The following is a 17,934-nucleotide window of genomic DNA, read 5'->3' on the forward strand; positions in this document are numbered from 1 at the left end:
CTTTTAAGACATGTAAAATATCCATATTTAGAATGAAAATTAGTGGCAGACATGAAGGACAACATATGTCACAAGGCGTTTGAACTTGTTAAACCATTATATACCGTCTTGCATATGCGATGGATTCTAAGTGTGTACTGTATTTATTCTATGATTCATTGAAGTTTCATCTCAAATTTTAATCATTTCCATTGGCATCCATAAACTTCCATAATTTTTGTAAGAATTTCAAGGACTTCCATAAAGTACTTGAACTTCTAAGGGGACCTAATTTGTTGATTCTGTTTCATTCACCGTTTCGTTTGGTCAGTGAAACGGAACATGTCGGTATATCGGCCGTTTCGGAAAAGGCGTAGTGGCCTGAAAATTTTTGCTTTTACCGATTAAAAAAAAAATCATATCCAAAAATTTTAAAAAAAATCGCTATAAAAATAAAGAAATCATTATATGAACCAAATATTAAAAAAACACATATTATTACTTAAAAACATTAAATTTATTGCAAAGCATCAATACAACTCAACTCAACCCAACTAAGCCTTTGTCCCAAACTAGTTGATAATACAAATTACATATCATCGCTCAAATGTTAGATATAAGTCATCTCTTGAATCCTTCTAGGGGCTGTCATAACTCATAAGCAAGATCAGTATACTCTAAGTTGCCAATTCCACATCCTTCTATAACTTCTTTTCCCTTATGTCATAACATAACTATTGGTGGGCTATTTATACAGAGAATTTATATGATGGGTGGCCGTGAAAAAACGTGAAGTCTAAAAAAAGTAGCGACGGCCCACTGTTTTTTATGATCCAAACCGTTCATCTGTTTGGGCACAACGTAAATAGGTTGTGCCCTAAAAATCAGTTCCATAGGATGATCCAAACCCTCCGATCTGTAGAAGATTCCATAAATGACTTTTGGAAATCTCCATATTCAGATCAGTTCAGATCGGAGGGTTAGGATCATCCTATGGAACTGATTTTTGGGGCACAACCTATTTACGTTGTGCCCAAACAGATGAACGGTTTGGATAAAAAAAAGTGGGCCGTACACTTCACGTGTTTTCACGGCCACCCATCATATAAATTCTCATTTATACAAACATAATCTCGTTCATCAACTTCATCTTCGTCTTCTTCTTGTGTTGTTCCATACGAATTACCAACCTCTGCTCTAACTATATTTTTTTCTAGGTTTTTTTTTTCTCTTTTTCTTATTTTCTAAGAGTTTTCCTATTCGCCATTTTATATCAGCAATGACCTTATAGGTTGTCACTTCGCAGGAATACCCGCTAGATGTTCTTTCAAACAATATTCTTGTTTATTGGATCATTCAAACATTAAGCATTTACTCAATTGAGATTCGGCAGAAGTCAATAGGGTCACACAGTGTTGCATGGAATCGGATTCGAATGTCGGGATCCGACAAGGATTCAGCAAACCCCAAAAATAGGATTCAGATTCGGTAATTTTTAAATAAAATAAAATTTTCAAAATTTAATATATATGAGAAAACTGTTGGCGAGCTTAAGCACACCATTTTTTTGGTGCGCTTAAGTTGTTATAACGCCTCCCATTGGTGCGCTTAAGCGGGACCCAAACATTTAAACGAATGGGAGGCGTTATAACAACTTAAGCACACCAAAAAAATGGTGAGCTTAAGCGCACCAATAGTTCTCTCTCTCTCTCTCTCTCTCTCTCTCTCTCTCTCTCTCTCTCTCTCTCTCTCTCTCTATATATATATATATATATATATATATATATATATATATATATATATATATATCTGTGTGTGTGTGTCTATGCATATATATTCATGAAAATTTTGAGGGTAGAGGGTTGAGGCGGGCTTTGTAATAAGAGAGTTTAAGGAGGAAGGGGGTCGATGTTCAAGGGTCGAGGCACTAGGGTTTTTATTAAAAGAGTACGAGTTGTGCTTTCATATAAAAAAAAAGTCAATCAGAAAATATGTTTAAAGGGAAAATATAAAGGATTCGCATTTCAAAAGAGACAGCGATGAATCGGATTCGCTCGAAAAAAACATGATTCATGTGGGACAAGGCTACGACAAGAATCCGGGTGTGTCCCACGTGAATCCATGTCCGATTCGGAGACGTGTCGACACGGATTCGGCAGAGGGGGCAAAGAATCCAAGCAACAAAGGCGTCACATGATCTTTTAGAAATCATGAAAAACACACCAAACTAGGGTTGAAATTTTGTGGGCAAAATCTACTCCTCAGACTTGAATGGTCAGTCAACAGTCGTTCCAGCCGATCAACTCCAGCAGTGTGAATGGTTGATCTAGTTTCAAGCCAACTTGGACTTCAGCTTTATGGAGTTTGGGCCAAATCTTGAGTTTCAAAAGCTTAACATAAAGCTACACCCCCAGCCCCCTCCTTGGACATAAGTTACCAGTTATAAGAAAGACAATAAAAAACAAACCAACATCCACGATGCATGACTTTCAATACCAATCCACTTGCACCATAAGCCATAATAGAGATAAAAATATCTACGACCAGAACTAATTTCTCATTATGAAGACAGAGCACACGAATGAGAACCATAACCTGAAAATAGCAAGAACATAACCATGACTGGAAAAAAAACATGAAGCAAGCTCACCTCAGCGGATTGTCTGTCAAAAGGCATCCTGTAAGAGAATACCATAAAGTGCATCACCATAACAAATTGTGTGAGCAAAAGAATAATAGAAACAGAAAGTACTAATAAATGAAATTTAAACATTCCAACGGCCACCTTTTTGCTTGGGGAGACACAAGGTTTTTCACAAAAGCTTCTGGAAAGTTTTCAAAGCGCTTGTGCAACATCTCGATCGAGCGTATCTGTCATAAATCCACCAAGAAGTTCTTGTCAGTTCCACAAAACAACTACATACCAAGGCAAAAGCAATAGAATTGAACATTAAAATTGGAAAACATAAAACGCAACTGTCAGGAATTAATCCCATAAAATTTTGTGAAGATAAATATCAATACCTCCCCTAAACGAGCCCTTGCACCCATCAGGCCACCAATAATAGCAGATAAGAGTGTGTAGAATATCTGAATGTCCATAATGTAAATCTGGAACATACAAAATAACCATAACTGAAGGTTGTATGGCTAAAATCGAGAAAACGGAAACAATTCAACATTAGATGACCTTTAACTATGTTCTGGCAGATTAGCTACTAAGGCCTACATTATCAGATGAAATTATAGGGAAAAAGTCATACTCACAGCCACTACAGGTCCCCATAGACTAGCAATCGTCAAGGCATTATGATTGCCTGCCCCAAATTGTCATAAATCCAAATCAGAATATAAGGTAATAAAACACCTACTTTTCTCAAAAAACTATGCTAAAAACTAATAATAAAATTGTCTCCATAAACTCAACTCAACTAAGCCTTTGTCCCAAACTAGTTGGGGTCGGCATGTAATAAAAAATATTCATATTCAAAAAAGAAAAGCAACATTACCTTCAAAGCGAGATAAGACTGGGTCAATTTTATGAGTGTTGGCAATAGGAGGTGCAACAAGGAGAGAGGTCTTCTAGAGATCTTCTTTGTCTCCTAACTTCTAAATATACCTTCTATTAAGAATAGAATCTTATTACGACATTTAAATGACTAAAATTTTATGATTTGTGGACATGGACACGAGTGTCGCCTGTCGACACGGACACGGAGTGTCGGGCACGGCAAACCCCAAAATTTAGAAACGGGGACACGGGTAAAATAAGAGTTTGTTTAGGGTTTTAGGTTTATGGGAGGGGATATAGAAACAAATATTAGTTAACTAAGAGCTAAAAGAAGAGTTTATAATAAAAGAAGACTTAATAATAAAAGAGGTAAACACAATATTTAATAATACAATTGAATGTCACACTTGACACGGTACAAAAATGTGTCAACATGCCAACATTAAGTGTAACACTTCTAGCAATGCCTAAAAGTGTGCAAAGGAGTGTCAACACGTGTGGACACGGGTGTCGTGTCAGACACGGCAGGACACGTGTGTCGGCAATAAATAAAAAGTGTCCGCTAAATCATAGCAAAAATTAATAAAGAAACAATCCTAAATCCACTAACCCAAAATAGAAACTCATAAAACTAACAAGGACTCTTAACATAGCATATTCCAATTAGGAAACAAATCCCATCATTTATTTTTCTAACTAAACTTGCTAGCAAAAAAATAAACTAAAACTAACCCAAATCTCGCAACATAAACAATCCCCTGCCCCACCTCCTTAGCATATTTCAATTAGGAAATAAATCCATCATTTATTTCTCTAACTAAACTTACTAGTAAAAAAATAAACTCTTGCGACATGACCCCCCGCCTCTCCTTTTACACCTCCGAAAACAAAATCTATCCCATTTGACAGTTCGACCAGGGTCAAACTTTTCAAATTTAAAAAATTTGTCCCCTTTCCCTCTTTTGGGTTATTTTTCAAATGCTTCATTTGTTGCAGGTGTCTGTCTTTTGGGCCCCACCTGATCGTAAAGTTTCCTGGAAGATTCTTCTGCTTTGCTTGTTCCGAATTTTATCCAGGAAGGTCATCCATCGAATGCACACCTTGTGAGGAGTCGGAATGACCCATACCCAGGAGAGAGGCGGGAGATTTTGACGAGAAGTCAGTTGATGATAAAATTTGACAGTCAAGACCGGGGAAGTACACCCGACCCAAACCACTGTATCTTCTCCAATCCTCCTGATGAAGCAGGCCGCAAGCATTTCCAACAGTCTAGCAAACTCATCCAAATCCCTTTCATAAAAATTCCTCCCGAAATTAAGCTTCCACGATATTTTATTCTCTGCCCACTCAAAACAATCCTAGACGAAAACCTCTTTTTCAGAGGCTACTGCCAACAAAGATGGGAAAACATCCTTCAGAGGAGCTTCTCGACACCATTTATCTGCCCACTTTGTATACTTTGAACCTGAACCCCTCATTGAATTTATGAGATTGTATTAGAACCTCCCTCCAAATTATGAGGGCACTATGTCTGAATTTATCATCCAGTGGCCCGGTAGCGATACGTATTTGTTTTCAACGATCCTTGCCCAAAGGTGATGGCTTTCTTCTCATAACTCCATAGCTACATCTTAGAAGGACATTGTTAACTTCCTGAAGCCTTCTAACAGCGCCCCCCCTCCCACCACCCATGCCCCATCCCACCCAAAACACCGCACACGCGCCTTAAAGGGTTTACAAATGTCCCCCCATCTCACCAAATGAAGTTTCCGCTTCTCATCAGGTCCACCCCATAAGAATCTTCTCTTAAACTGCTCAATTCTCCTAATGGCACTCATAGGGCATTTGAATATGGATAGCTGATGGATTGGGATGTTAGCCAGCACTGCTTTAATGAGGGTTATTCTTCCCCCTAAGGAAACCAGGTTGTGCTTCCAAGTGTCCAATCTCTTCTCTATCCTTTCCACGATCGGATCCCATTATTTTTTTATGGGGCAGCTAATACACAAGGAGAGGCCTAGATACTTCATTGGAAAGCGGTCGACAGTGTACCCAAGAATGAATACCTGCCAAACCTTCAGAAAGCTGGTCTGGAATGTAAATGCCAAGCAGCCTTGATTTGCGGAAGTTTGATATTTGCCCAGACACCACCTATAACACCTCCGGATGGCTTTTAGCTTTATCACCTTGCCTGCTTCTGGGACTATGAAGATTATAGTACCATCTGCAAATTGGATATAAGACACCTCCACTTGAAAGTTGCCAATCTTGAAGCCTTCTATAATCCCTTGATTCCTGACCTCCTCCACCATTCTGCTAAGGATATCTACTAAAATCACAAATAAGAAGGGGGGAAGTGAGTCTCTTGCCTTAATCCCCTGGAAGATTTAAAGCAACCCTTTGGAGATCCATTTACCAATATTGAAAACCATGCCGAGGATACAATGTTCATCATCCATGCACATCATCTATTCCCAAAACCCACTCTACTCAGTCGTAAGCTTTCTCCCTATCCAGCTTACATATGATGTCATTCTCTCCTTCCTTAGAGTTCTAGCCCACAACTAGGATTTGTCTTCCCTGCACAAAAGGCGACTGACTACATGATATAACTTTTGGGAGAACTTTTTCATCTGCTCTGCTAGCACTTTAGCCAAAACTTTGTACAGGCACCCCACTAGGCTAATCAATCGAAACCCGGATAGGCTTGAAACATTAGATTATAACTTCTATTCAGGAATCCAATAAATATAATACCTTTAAAGCTATTTATTTAGGCTAGGGTAGGTGCCCTCAATGTCAATAATTAAACAAAGATGGTTTGATGAAACTAGTTGGAGGAAGTGTGCCTCCACTCAGCTTGAACCGAACTTTGCCTTAACAAGAAGCACACTTTGCGTAGAAGCACAAAAGCGTAAGTACACAAACTCGAAAGCACAAACTACAAAATTAGGAAGCATGCTTTTCACACTTTGGAAGCACGAATCCCAATTTTTTTGGAAAGGGCTTCCCACGCTTCTAGTAACCATGGGACTACCCCGACCAAAATGTCCTGCTATTAAACTTCGACGGAAGCTCTCATGTTTAGAAATTGTTTTAGTGTTTAGGAATGCAGGAGAGATTATTGATGTTTTCCTTTGTTGGTCCTATGGGCTTCGAATTCCAAGGAGGATTTGGCAGGCCCTTTATGTGTGGATGGAAATTTGCTAATGTGATTGCATGGGAATCTAAAGCAAGCCCTAGAACTCAACGCTTAGGAAACAGTATTTTAAAGATTTGAGGCCTTTATAGTTCTCTCTACAAAGCAGGAGTAAGGCTGCGTACATCTAGCCCTCCCCAGACCCCGCAATGGCGATAGCCTCGTGCACTGAGCCGCCCCTATAGGAGTCATGTGAGGGCTTGTCTTTGGTCATCGTTTTTCTTTTTATTGCTATTCCTTTTTCCACCCACCGTGCCCCCTTGGTTGTAGCATTGTCAGTATTTCTAATAAATTGCTTTGTTATTGCACAAAAAATAAATATAAAGCAACAAAAAAAGTGAGGTAGGTTTCTACATCTGATTTTCCTTTCTTGACCATGTTACACATGCTTCATAACCCATAAATGTGAAGTTTTAGTATGCTAGCAAGACATGATGAACACAACCTCTGAATAAGATAGTAAAGTATCAAGAATAATTTGGGTGAAGAAAAACACGCTAACCCTTTGAAACAAGATCATGCCATGAGTATTGTAAATTCCGCAGGTCTACAATTATTCTGGTCGGTTGTACCAGAGGTTTAATCTGCATCAGGACATAACAATAAAGATTGTCATTGTAAACCAACATAGATTTTAACTATCTAATCGATACAGCTCAAAAAAAATTGGAATGGTTTGATACAGCTCAGAATAAACAATGAAAAACAACAAATTTAAGGTGAAAGCTAAACTACTTGCCTGTAAAAAGTAGGCAAATGTGAATTTACATGCAAAAATCACCAACCAAAACAGAACGTATCTGCATTTGGATCCAATAAAAGATATTGTTACTTGAAGAAGTTCATCACACTAATAACAAATTGTAAAAGCTCATAAACAACGAGCTAACACTTAATTACTACCCCTCTTGTATATCATTGACAGCTAAATATTTGATTATAAGTTGGGATTTGCTAGCGTCCATCGCAGAAAGCATTTCAAGGATGGTCTGTTGCATCTGACAGCAGCCACAGAGGCTCACTTTTCAGCAGATTTTGTCTTCATGCACTCTGTGGCTGCTGTCAGATGCAACAGATCATCCGTGAAAAGCCTTCTTCGATGGACGCTAGCAAATCCCTTATAAGTTATAACATTAATAATATTCCTAGACTAACATCATAGAGAAGCATAATTAGAAAAGAAAAACAAACCATCCAAAAACAAAAGTTTTGTAAATGTATACACAGCGTACGAAAAGAAATGTGAGATACAAATGCATATGTTTATACTTAGCTCGGGTGCAACAAAGAATGACCTAAAGCTTACACTAGAGAAACAAAAGCAAAAAGAAAAAAGAAAAACATTGATAAACATAATTATGCAAGTTTCTTATCTTTCCCATATTTCCATAATTGAGAATTAAGGTCAGTCCCTTTAGATTTGAAAATCACAACAACTTCTAAATTTTATGCATAATTAGGGGAACACGAATTTTCAAGGGTAGACAAAAGGTTATATTACATTTTATTCGCGCATATTTAAAATTAAATTCTTGGAAAAAGATCTACATAATTTTTATTTGAAACTTAAGATGAGTCTCAAGTTTTAAATTCACTCTTCTTTTTTAAAATGTGTTCCTTCAGTATTGTCCAAAGGAAGATATTCTTTTAGAAAGAAATATAGAAAGCAAACTCTTAATTAAGAAGAGAAGCGTACGAAGCATTTGGGAGGCATGCTTCCCCTAAATTTGGAAATCGAGAAGAACCTAGCTTCCAAAGCGAATTTCCGGGGAAGCGAGCTTCCCATCCAACTAGTAGATTTCCGGTAACTATGCTCAAAGCCATTAGTGTTTCCTCGGACTTCTTTATTTTTATAAATAAGAGTTTCTTTCTTAGCTTGGAATTTCAGCTCTATTTCTTGTTTCTCGTCCGTGATCATTCAGATCTTCTTCTTTTTTTTGAAAATGATAGACAAATCTATTAATGGAAAATAAGACCAAGATGGTCAAATTACAAGATAATAAAGAGAATACAACATCACTCAAGAATCTACAAATAGATTTGATCACGGAGGAAGAGAGTCGAAGAGAGCTAAAGATGCTTGACAACTCCCCCCCCTAGCTAAACTATCCGCCATGTGATCGAGTAAATAGCTCAACGAACGAATGGATCGGATCGAAATGGGAAATGGAGCACCGAACATGATGAAATTCTACCTCTAAGGACCTCACCCAATCAAGCATTTCATCAAACAACCTATCAAATCTCCAGGGAGAATTTTGAGGACCTTTGAGCCAATGAATAACTTTCAATGAATCCTTCTACGGTTCTACAACAACATTATTGTGGCGGTTTTTCATAACAAGCTCCAAACGCTGGTATACTGCACGCACCTCCCCTTCGTAGCATCAGCCACCCCAATAGGCCCAGCAAAGGCCCAAAGAACCTCTCCAAGCTCATTCCATAAAACGCCCCTACACCTATTGGACCTGGATTCCCCAAGCTAGAGCCATCAAAGTTGAGCTTTCAGGAACCAGGAGGTGGGGGCTCCCATTCTTGAACAATTCTTTGTTTAATCTCTGCGCTATTGCAAATATCCCTCCATCTTTCCCATAGGTCATAGGCAGAAACAAATTTGAATAGAGGGAGAGATTTTACCCATGATATCGCTAGAGATAATAGGAACTCTTGGATTTTCTTTTAAATACCCTAGCATTTCTCTCGTTCCAAATCACTCATAATGATGCTAGGAAGGAAACTTTCCACATAACTTTACCTCTAGCCTTCCATGGATTAACCGACCAACCTGATATGAGATCAATGAGAGATGCTGGGAATAACCAGGAGATGCCAAATCAGTTTAACAACTTATTCCAAATATCTCTAGCGAACTTACAGTGGATGAATAAGTGATTAACCGATTTCCTCGTTTCAAGGCATAAGGCACAATGATCAATAATAAGAATCTTTCCCTTTCTGAGAAAATCCACCGTCTGAATTTCCTTGAGCACCGCCCATCATTCAGATCTTGCTCATTTTCTTGTACCAAGTTTTCCCTGCATCCATTTCACACTTATGTTTCCTTTTCATCTTTACTGTATAATTTACTTTTCAGTGTTAATATGTTAATTACAACTATACCATTTTACTACTCATTTAGTATCTTTGTGTATACATCTATCTGCCCTTTCCAAACACATTAACATGTGCCTAAGATAATTCAGTTATTAAGTGGAGCTGGGCCAGCAAAGGGCCGAAACTTCAAATAAAAGCTGGGCCTCTACAGCCTGGTTGCTGCTCAGGCAAGGGTCCAGTTCCTCGAGTGTTGGGCCTGAGGAAACCTGGGCACAGCCCAAAACCAACCCTCTTGCAGCCCTTACTAGCGTATGCCCTAACTAGCATATGTTTACAGGTATGAGTACAAGTTTAACAACAAATTATGTAGAATCACTATCCTGCACAAATGCATGACTAAACCAGCCTTCACCATTAACATTAGTCCAAATTTAACATGACGGACAATCACAAGACATAGTTCTAATTTCTAAATTTCCACTGACACCGACACGAAATGACCGAAATGTTTCCGTTTACATCCCTGCTGAAATCAAAACTGAAACGACAGAAATGCATAAACCAAAATTATAAGTGTAATAATGGTATATTATTTTAGTATGCATTACATAATCATATTTATAGAATTTCATGCAAAATGAAGTGCATGTATTATGTAAAATATTTATATGTATTACATGTGAAATTTGGTATGTACTAAATGATCAAATATGCGCAACAGTGCATGTCACTAGGTGTTCAATATTTTTAAACCATTATGAATGGTTTTCTTGCTTATGTGATGGTTTCTAAGGGCGTAGTTGTGCTTATTCTAGCATTTCCTGAAGTTTCAACTTTAATTTCTATCTTTTGCTTATGTTTCCTTCATTTTACAAGATTTCTACCAGAATTTCCAACCGAAACAGAAGCGTTTCCATTTTTGTATCAACCGAAACCGAAATTTAAAACCTTACCCAGAGACAGAGCAACCCAATAATAAGAGAAAGATGAACCAGATAGGTGAAACATAATAGTCATGGAGACACAACTTGGGAACATTGTAAAATAACTCACACTACAATTTCAATTTTGAAACCAAGATCTCATGGCAAGGAAGCTCATAAAGGGATAGACTATATAGCCATTGCTCCATGACCAATGCAACAAACCTGAAGTAATCGCTAATTCTCTCGTAAAGACCACGGCCAATGTAGTAGCGTTCCTGCAGTTTACAAAAAATACTGTTTAGCATCAGCATGGAAGGCACTTCTAAAAGTACACGCCGGACCAAGAAAAATAACTTGCCAACTGTTGGAAGAGGGAATTACAACTTTGAATAGCAAAATTACCTGATATATCCACTTGAAAAATTGAAAGAATAACCATTGATCTGACATCTCTGATAAAGTGTGACAGGCTGGAAATTGAAGTAACAATGCAAAGAACAAGCGTACAGCGGCATATACTCCCAATACAATAATATAAATACGAAAATAATATGAATCTGAGTTCTGGTTATTTTTCTCCTGCCAAACCTTCCTGCAATTCAATTTGCAGCACATTTTAATAGGAGAAAATCATTAAATTTAAAATAAAAGGGAACTAGCTCATATCTGCCATCAATGGAAGAATTTAAATGACAAAGCAATCAAACACTCACAAGTAGATATATGTCATAAATACCGAACTGATACCAAACCAAAAAAACCTAATAACAAGCCTTGAAATTGCCATGCCCCTAGCTGTTGTGTAAGCCCCAAACATGAGCAGGACATCTAAAATACCTACAAAGGGCAGTGAAGAATTACAAGTGAAAATTCCAAAAGAAACAAAGAAATTGCGACATCTGAAGAAATCAAAAGAAGGAAGGCACAAGCACAATAGCAAAAAATAACACATTTCAAAACAATCGTGCAGAAGGAAAAACGGCATACTCTCCACGAAATTCATGATAGCGAAAATTGGTCCAATACTAAGTACTTCCTTAAAAGTATCGAGGTTAATAGTCCCATTGTTGAAAGCTATGATCGTCAAGGCCTGGATAATTAATACAAAAAAAAAACACAACCCTCAAATCAATCAATAATAGTGACCCTCAGAGAATCAAATAGAAACAACATTATAAATGTAAAAGGGCTAAACCTGGAACATTAAAACCAAAAAGATCCACAGGCGGTGAAAACTCCGATATAAATGAAGAAATGTCCGGTGTTCAACAAAGGTGCTTTTCCCTGTCTATATGATTCAAGAAAAATGTGAAATTAGATGAAAGGATAAAACTATACTCATTAGAACTTAATGATAGGATATGAATAACCATTCTTCAAAAGTACTAAACAGCACAACAATAAATATTCGCTAAAGGATAAATAGGGAAGACGATATATGCTCCCACTCGCACATTGGGACACCTCTACATCATTGCCTTATCAGTTATCACAGCATGCATGTTACCATTAAAACAAAATGCACATTGCTTGACTTCCTCTCATACACAGAAATCTACGAGCTAAGTAATATAGAATATCCATAATGCAACAATGTTGCAACAAACGGTTTTAATGTCAACCACAACCATTTTCCACCACTGTATAAAAAGCCCAAGATGAAGATTTGCCGCACAGATGATTCCATAATCATTGCGGTCAAATGATCTCCAAAATGATACGCACCGCCCCGATACATTCTCTTTTCTTGTTTCTTTTTCACCGATGTCAAAGAAAATGACCAATACACTATGCTTACACCAAAAATTCCAGAAAATGGCAACTATACTACGCTTCCACCACAGATTCGTGTCTACTTCTAATTTTATGTGGCTTATTTCATCCAATTATATGTTTTTTATCATTTTAATGCTATTTGTAATGTTTCTAGTATGCTAGCAAGCTTGTCAATACCTGCCATGTCAGCTTTCCTGCCAACTCATTTCAATACTACTCGAAATAAGTGTACAAACAAGAAAATTAAAGAAATGAACAGTGTGAGTGGGTGATACAGTAACACAACTACATAAGTAGCAGCCTGGCACAACCTAAGGTACTAGCAGATCATAGATAAACATAGGTTGCTCGTTAGTTACAGAAAAAGTACTATAATACTAGAAGCTATAGATGGCAGTGTTATGAATTCAAAATGGCAGTTGAAAAAGCAACATATGTGAAGAAAATAAAAGCGAAAAAGAAAAATAAATAAAGTAAATAACACTAGGTTCATAGAAGCAGACATTCTATCTAGGCCTAATTGAACTATATGTCGTTCACCTACCAACTTTCAGTGGTGTATGCTCCTTGTGATGAATGACAGATAAGGCTTGTGGTGTGAACTTTCCTCTCTCAGATCAAGCTGGAGCAAACATTCTATCTAGGCCTAATTGAATTATATAAGTCGTTCTCCTACCAACTTTCAGTGGTGTATGCCCCTTGTGATGACTCTGACAGATAAGACTTGTGGTGTGAACTTTCCTCTCTTAGATCAAGCTCCCTTGCAACTTGGTCTATTTGGGAGATTTCAACTAAGTTAGATGAACCGAGGAGAAAAGAGAAAGAGCCTGAAAGTTCTATGGTACAATCGAACGATGATACATTGGAGAAGGAGCTTCGAGAAAAGAGTAATAGTTGCCTCAATGAGGAGGATGAAACAGCTACCTGGAGTATGCTGGAGGATATCAAAAAGCGGGCTAAGACTAAAAAAAGAGAAACAAACAGGAAACAAACGTGAAAGGGGAACTGGGAGTCCCGTGCCTTGTTTGGATCATATGGAAGGAAAGGAATCAGCGCCTTTCTGGAGAGAGAGAAGGGTACGGGGCATTTTGACAAGATAGAACTAATAACTGGGGCCAAAAGCCGTATGGAATGTCATATGTGTTGAGGACATTTTGTGAAACTGGAGTGCTGTTTATTTGGGATAGGAGAATTGTGGAGAAAATATCACCAAAATGGGAAGCCCCACTAAGGGGATGGATGAAATTAAATTTCCTTGGGAGCTCATTACGTAATCCCGGAATGGATAGGATTGGTGGAGTGGTTAGGGATGAAAATGGAAACGAGGTGATGACCTGCTCCGGACCTACTAGTATATGTGATGCAAATGAGGCAGAAGCAAGGGCTCTACAATTTGGTATAAACTGGTGTGCGGAACATATATCCAAACCACTGATCACTGAGAACGATTACCTAATTCGATAGTTTGGGACATGGATAGTACAAAAGGACCATGGAAACTCTTCTGTAATGTGACTGGGGTTCAATCCTGGATCATTGTACGTAGGGGCATCTTGTCCCTACTTCATGTTTCTGATTAATAAAGTTGTCAACTTTCACACCAAAAAAAAAAAGAGATGGACCGAGGAGAAATCATTTGCAAGCACGCCCCCAAAGCCATGTTGAAGTTCTAGGACTTTATTCCTGAGCATAATCTGGTGGACTTGCCGCTACGGGGGTAAACACACTCGACCGAGTGGTGAAGTCGATTCTATCTTATGTCGGCTGGAAAGATTCTTTATCCCATCGAATTGGGAATATCTCTACCCTCTGTTGGTAGAGGATCCTACCTCGTCCTATCACTTATCATGCCCCTATTTAATTTGGCATTGGTGATGATCTAAGACGTATTGCTTCCAACTTGAGCATGTGTGGTAATCCCATCCTGAATTTAGAACCATAGTTTCAAAACTCCCCCACGTCATCGTGGACTCCCCCGAGTCAACTCCCTTTTCCCTAGGCTGCGTTCCACGTTTTGCCACCGCATTTTGCCCTAAGAGTCAATAAAAACTCCTTTGACTCTCCCGAGTTATGACTGCATCAACCGAATACTCAGTCGCATCAACCGCATTCTTGGCCACGTCTGCGCCGAGTCGACAAGGGTCTTTCTTGGCCACATTTTGACCCGCATCTGCGTTTTTAAACACTGTTTAGAACTTTTGTGTGTAATTGGTCGTGATCCCATGGTTTCTCATGTAGACAAGCAGTTCATTTATTTTAAGTATTGAAAGTTGTCAAGTCGGTCCTTAGTAAGTGCAATAAAGTTCATTTTAAGAAAATGGTAAATAAAGAATGAGGATGATGAGTTAGACAGGAAGGAGGAGTTTGTTCCCCTCCTCGAGAGGGGCCGGGTTTCGCCGAAGTCTGAATAGGAAAATGCATGAATAGGTTGGAATCAATTATCAAGAAAAGATATTCTAAAGACACAGATTGAGTGCCTAATGGCTTTCGGTTGGTGACCAAAACTCTAACTTCTTCCAACGCTTTCCACTTTCAGAGGAAGAAAGAATCTCATTCAAATATTAATGTTGTTCGCTTGGGTTTGCATCGGACTGTTTTTTTCCTTCCCTACATTCTACCAGGTTCTCGATATGTTAGGTCCCTCGGGGAGGTTCCTTCCAAGGAAGCTTGTGCTTGCCGTTCTTTTCTCTCCTCTCTAGGCCTAGCCCAATCTGTATGAAGAGTCTGCCATTCATATATGGAGATTTACCTCAAATCTTTGTGTCTTGTAGTTATCTCTTGCTTCAACTTAGATAAAGATAAAGCCTCCGACCTTCATGAATTTTCTTTGTGCCTCTTCCAAGAATTCTAGGAGACTGTTGAATGCAACATCATGCAGGTGTTGGAAGAATTATACTTCTACCCTTAGAAGCAAGAATCTTCCCCATGGTTGGCGCTCCCATCTCGGAACCTCGATTCGGCGCTCCTTAGGAAGGAGCTTTTAGGGAGCGCGACCCCAAAGAGACAGAAACCGCTCCCATGACGCTCCCAACCCGCTCCTTCAGTCCCACCATAACCAACTTCCTTGCATCAAACTCTTCCAACTCTTCAAAGAACTTCATTGGAGCAAGCACAAAGTCATCTTCAGAAGGCACGAGGAAAGATGGTACGAAAATGAAGATGGTTAGAAATTACTCTTAAATTTTGAAAGACAAACGAAGAAAATATTGCATACACACTCTCATGGCGCTCCCAAACTTACACTCTTCTAGACCCCCACGCTTCCTCGCACCCGCTTCGTGCTTCTAAGCTTCTACCACAGTACCAATGAGGCTTCTCATGTATCATTGATTGCTTTAATTCCAAGTGTGAAAAGCTGAGAACATTAAAGAATTTAGATCTATTACCCATATAGTACAGATTTATAAGATAATATCGAAATTCCTTTCTAAATAGAACCAAAAGCCGCACCCTCCCTAGGCGCTTCTAACAAAACAGGTTTGTGGACAAATTCTTGATGGCATTACCATGGCAAATGAGGTAATTGGTTTCACATAAGGTTTTAAATTTCGGTTTCGGTTTCAGTTTCGATAAGCACGGAAGCGGAAACATTTCGGTTTCGGTGGAAATCTTGTAAAATCACGGAAACGTATGAAAACATATGCAAATGATGAAATTTCAAGTTGAAAATTTGGGACAATAAATTTTAAGTGAGAAAGCCATCCCTAATAGCTTGGGGGGTGCAACTTGGGTTATTTTTTGGAATTCGGGTTGAGCTTTTACCTTAAAATCGGGTCGGGTTCGGGTTGATTCCTCATTCCTATTCATGTTTTAGCAAAAGCTCAACCCGACCCAACGCAAGTTGCACCCCTAATAATAGCTTAATCACATCGAACACATGCACATATGTCTGGAACAATAAATTCAACACAGAAGTACAATGTAATTAAGTATAGGAAAGTACAATGACCAGTGTCCCCTACAAGAACCCCAACTCTATGTCAATACCACACAGTTACGGGGTATTATTGGTTTCTACCGATCTGACATCCCATGTATAAGATACGGTTACTTTGATGTATAGTTCAATGATGTTACCTACCAAATTTCATTTTCTACATTAATGAAATAAAATGAAATGTGAATCATTACATCTTTCTATTCTTTGTTGTTCCGACCATTTCAGTAGAATTTCAGTTGAATTTCGGGAATGTCGATCGAATTTTGGGAATTTCGGTCGAAATTTTGGGAAAATAATGACGTGGAAGGAATTCATTGAGATTTCGTTTTGGTGGGGATGGAAACGGAAACATTTCGGCCATATCAAGGAAATTTAACACCAAGGTTCCATAAACAATTCTAGGACACCGTGGTATGGTGCTCAAATTTGATCACGAGAAAGCATAAGATGGGTAACAATGGCCACTGTTGATGTGGACCCTTGAGGAATAGGCTTCACCGTCAAATGGAGAAAATTGACCCAGTTAATTTCTACATCATCAATTTGCATCAGGTGGGCCATTTCGGCGTCACAGGTGATCACGAGCAAGTTGACACTCTCCCCCAATTTATTTAGGTCAGTTACGGAGAAAATGGTTATATTCTATCTAATTGTAGAAAAGTTGGGATTCTCAATGGAAGCCAAGTTATCTCTTTGGTTTTAAATTGGAGTTTTGGTTTCAGTTTCGGTCGCCACGGAAACAGAATCTTTTTGGTTTCGGTTGGAAATTTCGGTGGAAATCCTGTAAAATCACGGAAATGTATGGAAACATATGCAAATGATAAAATTTTAAGATGAAACATTAGGCAATGTTAGAATAAGCAAAAATACACACTTAGAAACCATCACATAAGCAAGGCAGTCATCCATAATGGTTTAACAGCATCGAAGAAGCAGTGATATACATTGTCTCACATGCCTTATAACTGAATACATACCACATTTCATATGTAAATCATATAAATATTTATCTATAATGCATAAACCCCATTTCAATACAATTCATATAAATATAATAATGTAATATATATGGATATAGAATACCACTAATACACTTACGTTTTTGGTTTCTCTATATGTTTTCCAGTTTCAATATGCATTTCGATGGAGATGGAATAGAAACATTTTAGTCGTTTCGTACCACGATTTCGAAGGAAATTTAAAACCATGGTTATCTCTAATCTATAATAAGTTCCTGACACTAATCTATAATAAGTTGTCCCAATTCTATCGTATGCTTTGTCCCAAGCTTCTAAGACTAATGCTTCAACCACCATCATCGAAGAGGCCACTGGCCAAAAATTTGGTCAAAGACTAACACTTCAATCACCATCATCGAAGAGGCCACTGGCCAAAAATTTGGTCAAAGACTAACACTTCAATCACCATCATCGAAGAGGCCACTGGCCAAAAATTTGGTAGACAAAAAAACTATTGTATGTGGCATTAATGTTGACAATTTGGCAATCGAAAATTATTGGATCCCAATTGAACTTTAAGGCCATCTTTC

The 17,934-nt window shown here is 38.3% G+C and overlaps 1 protein-coding gene across 1 annotated transcript in view; it reads right to left on the reverse strand.

Moving 5' to 3' along the window:
* GSL8 (glucan synthase-like 8) overlaps window positions 1–17,934 on the reverse strand; it is a 111,090-nt gene that overhangs the window by 43,437 nt on the left and 49,719 nt on the right. The window contains exons 13-23 of the mRNA XM_077380809.1: window positions 11,865–11,957; window positions 11,657–11,759; window positions 11,383–11,506; window positions 11,072–11,261; window positions 10,892–10,944; window positions 7,429–7,489; window positions 7,192–7,273; window positions 3,247–3,296; window positions 3,004–3,090; window positions 2,765–2,850; window positions 2,630–2,657 (exon numbers count right to left, since the gene is read on the reverse strand). Coding sequence (XP_077236924.1) covers window positions 2,630–2,657; window positions 2,765–2,850; window positions 3,004–3,090; window positions 3,247–3,296; window positions 7,192–7,273; window positions 7,429–7,489; window positions 10,892–10,944; window positions 11,072–11,261; window positions 11,383–11,506; window positions 11,657–11,759; window positions 11,865–11,957 — 957 coding nt within the window. The remainder of the gene's footprint in view (window positions 1–2,629; window positions 2,658–2,764; window positions 2,851–3,003; window positions 3,091–3,246; window positions 3,297–7,191; window positions 7,274–7,428; window positions 7,490–10,891; window positions 10,945–11,071; window positions 11,262–11,382; window positions 11,507–11,656; window positions 11,760–11,864; window positions 11,958–17,934) is intronic.

The sequence above is a fragment of the Tasmannia lanceolata genome, unplaced genomic scaffold (assembly GCF_043159265.1).
Source record: "Tasmannia lanceolata isolate RefF3 unplaced genomic scaffold, GAP_Taslan_0.1 ptg000002l, whole genome shotgun sequence".
Lineage (NCBI taxonomy): Eukaryota > Viridiplantae > Streptophyta > Magnoliopsida > Canellales > Winteraceae > Tasmannia > Tasmannia lanceolata.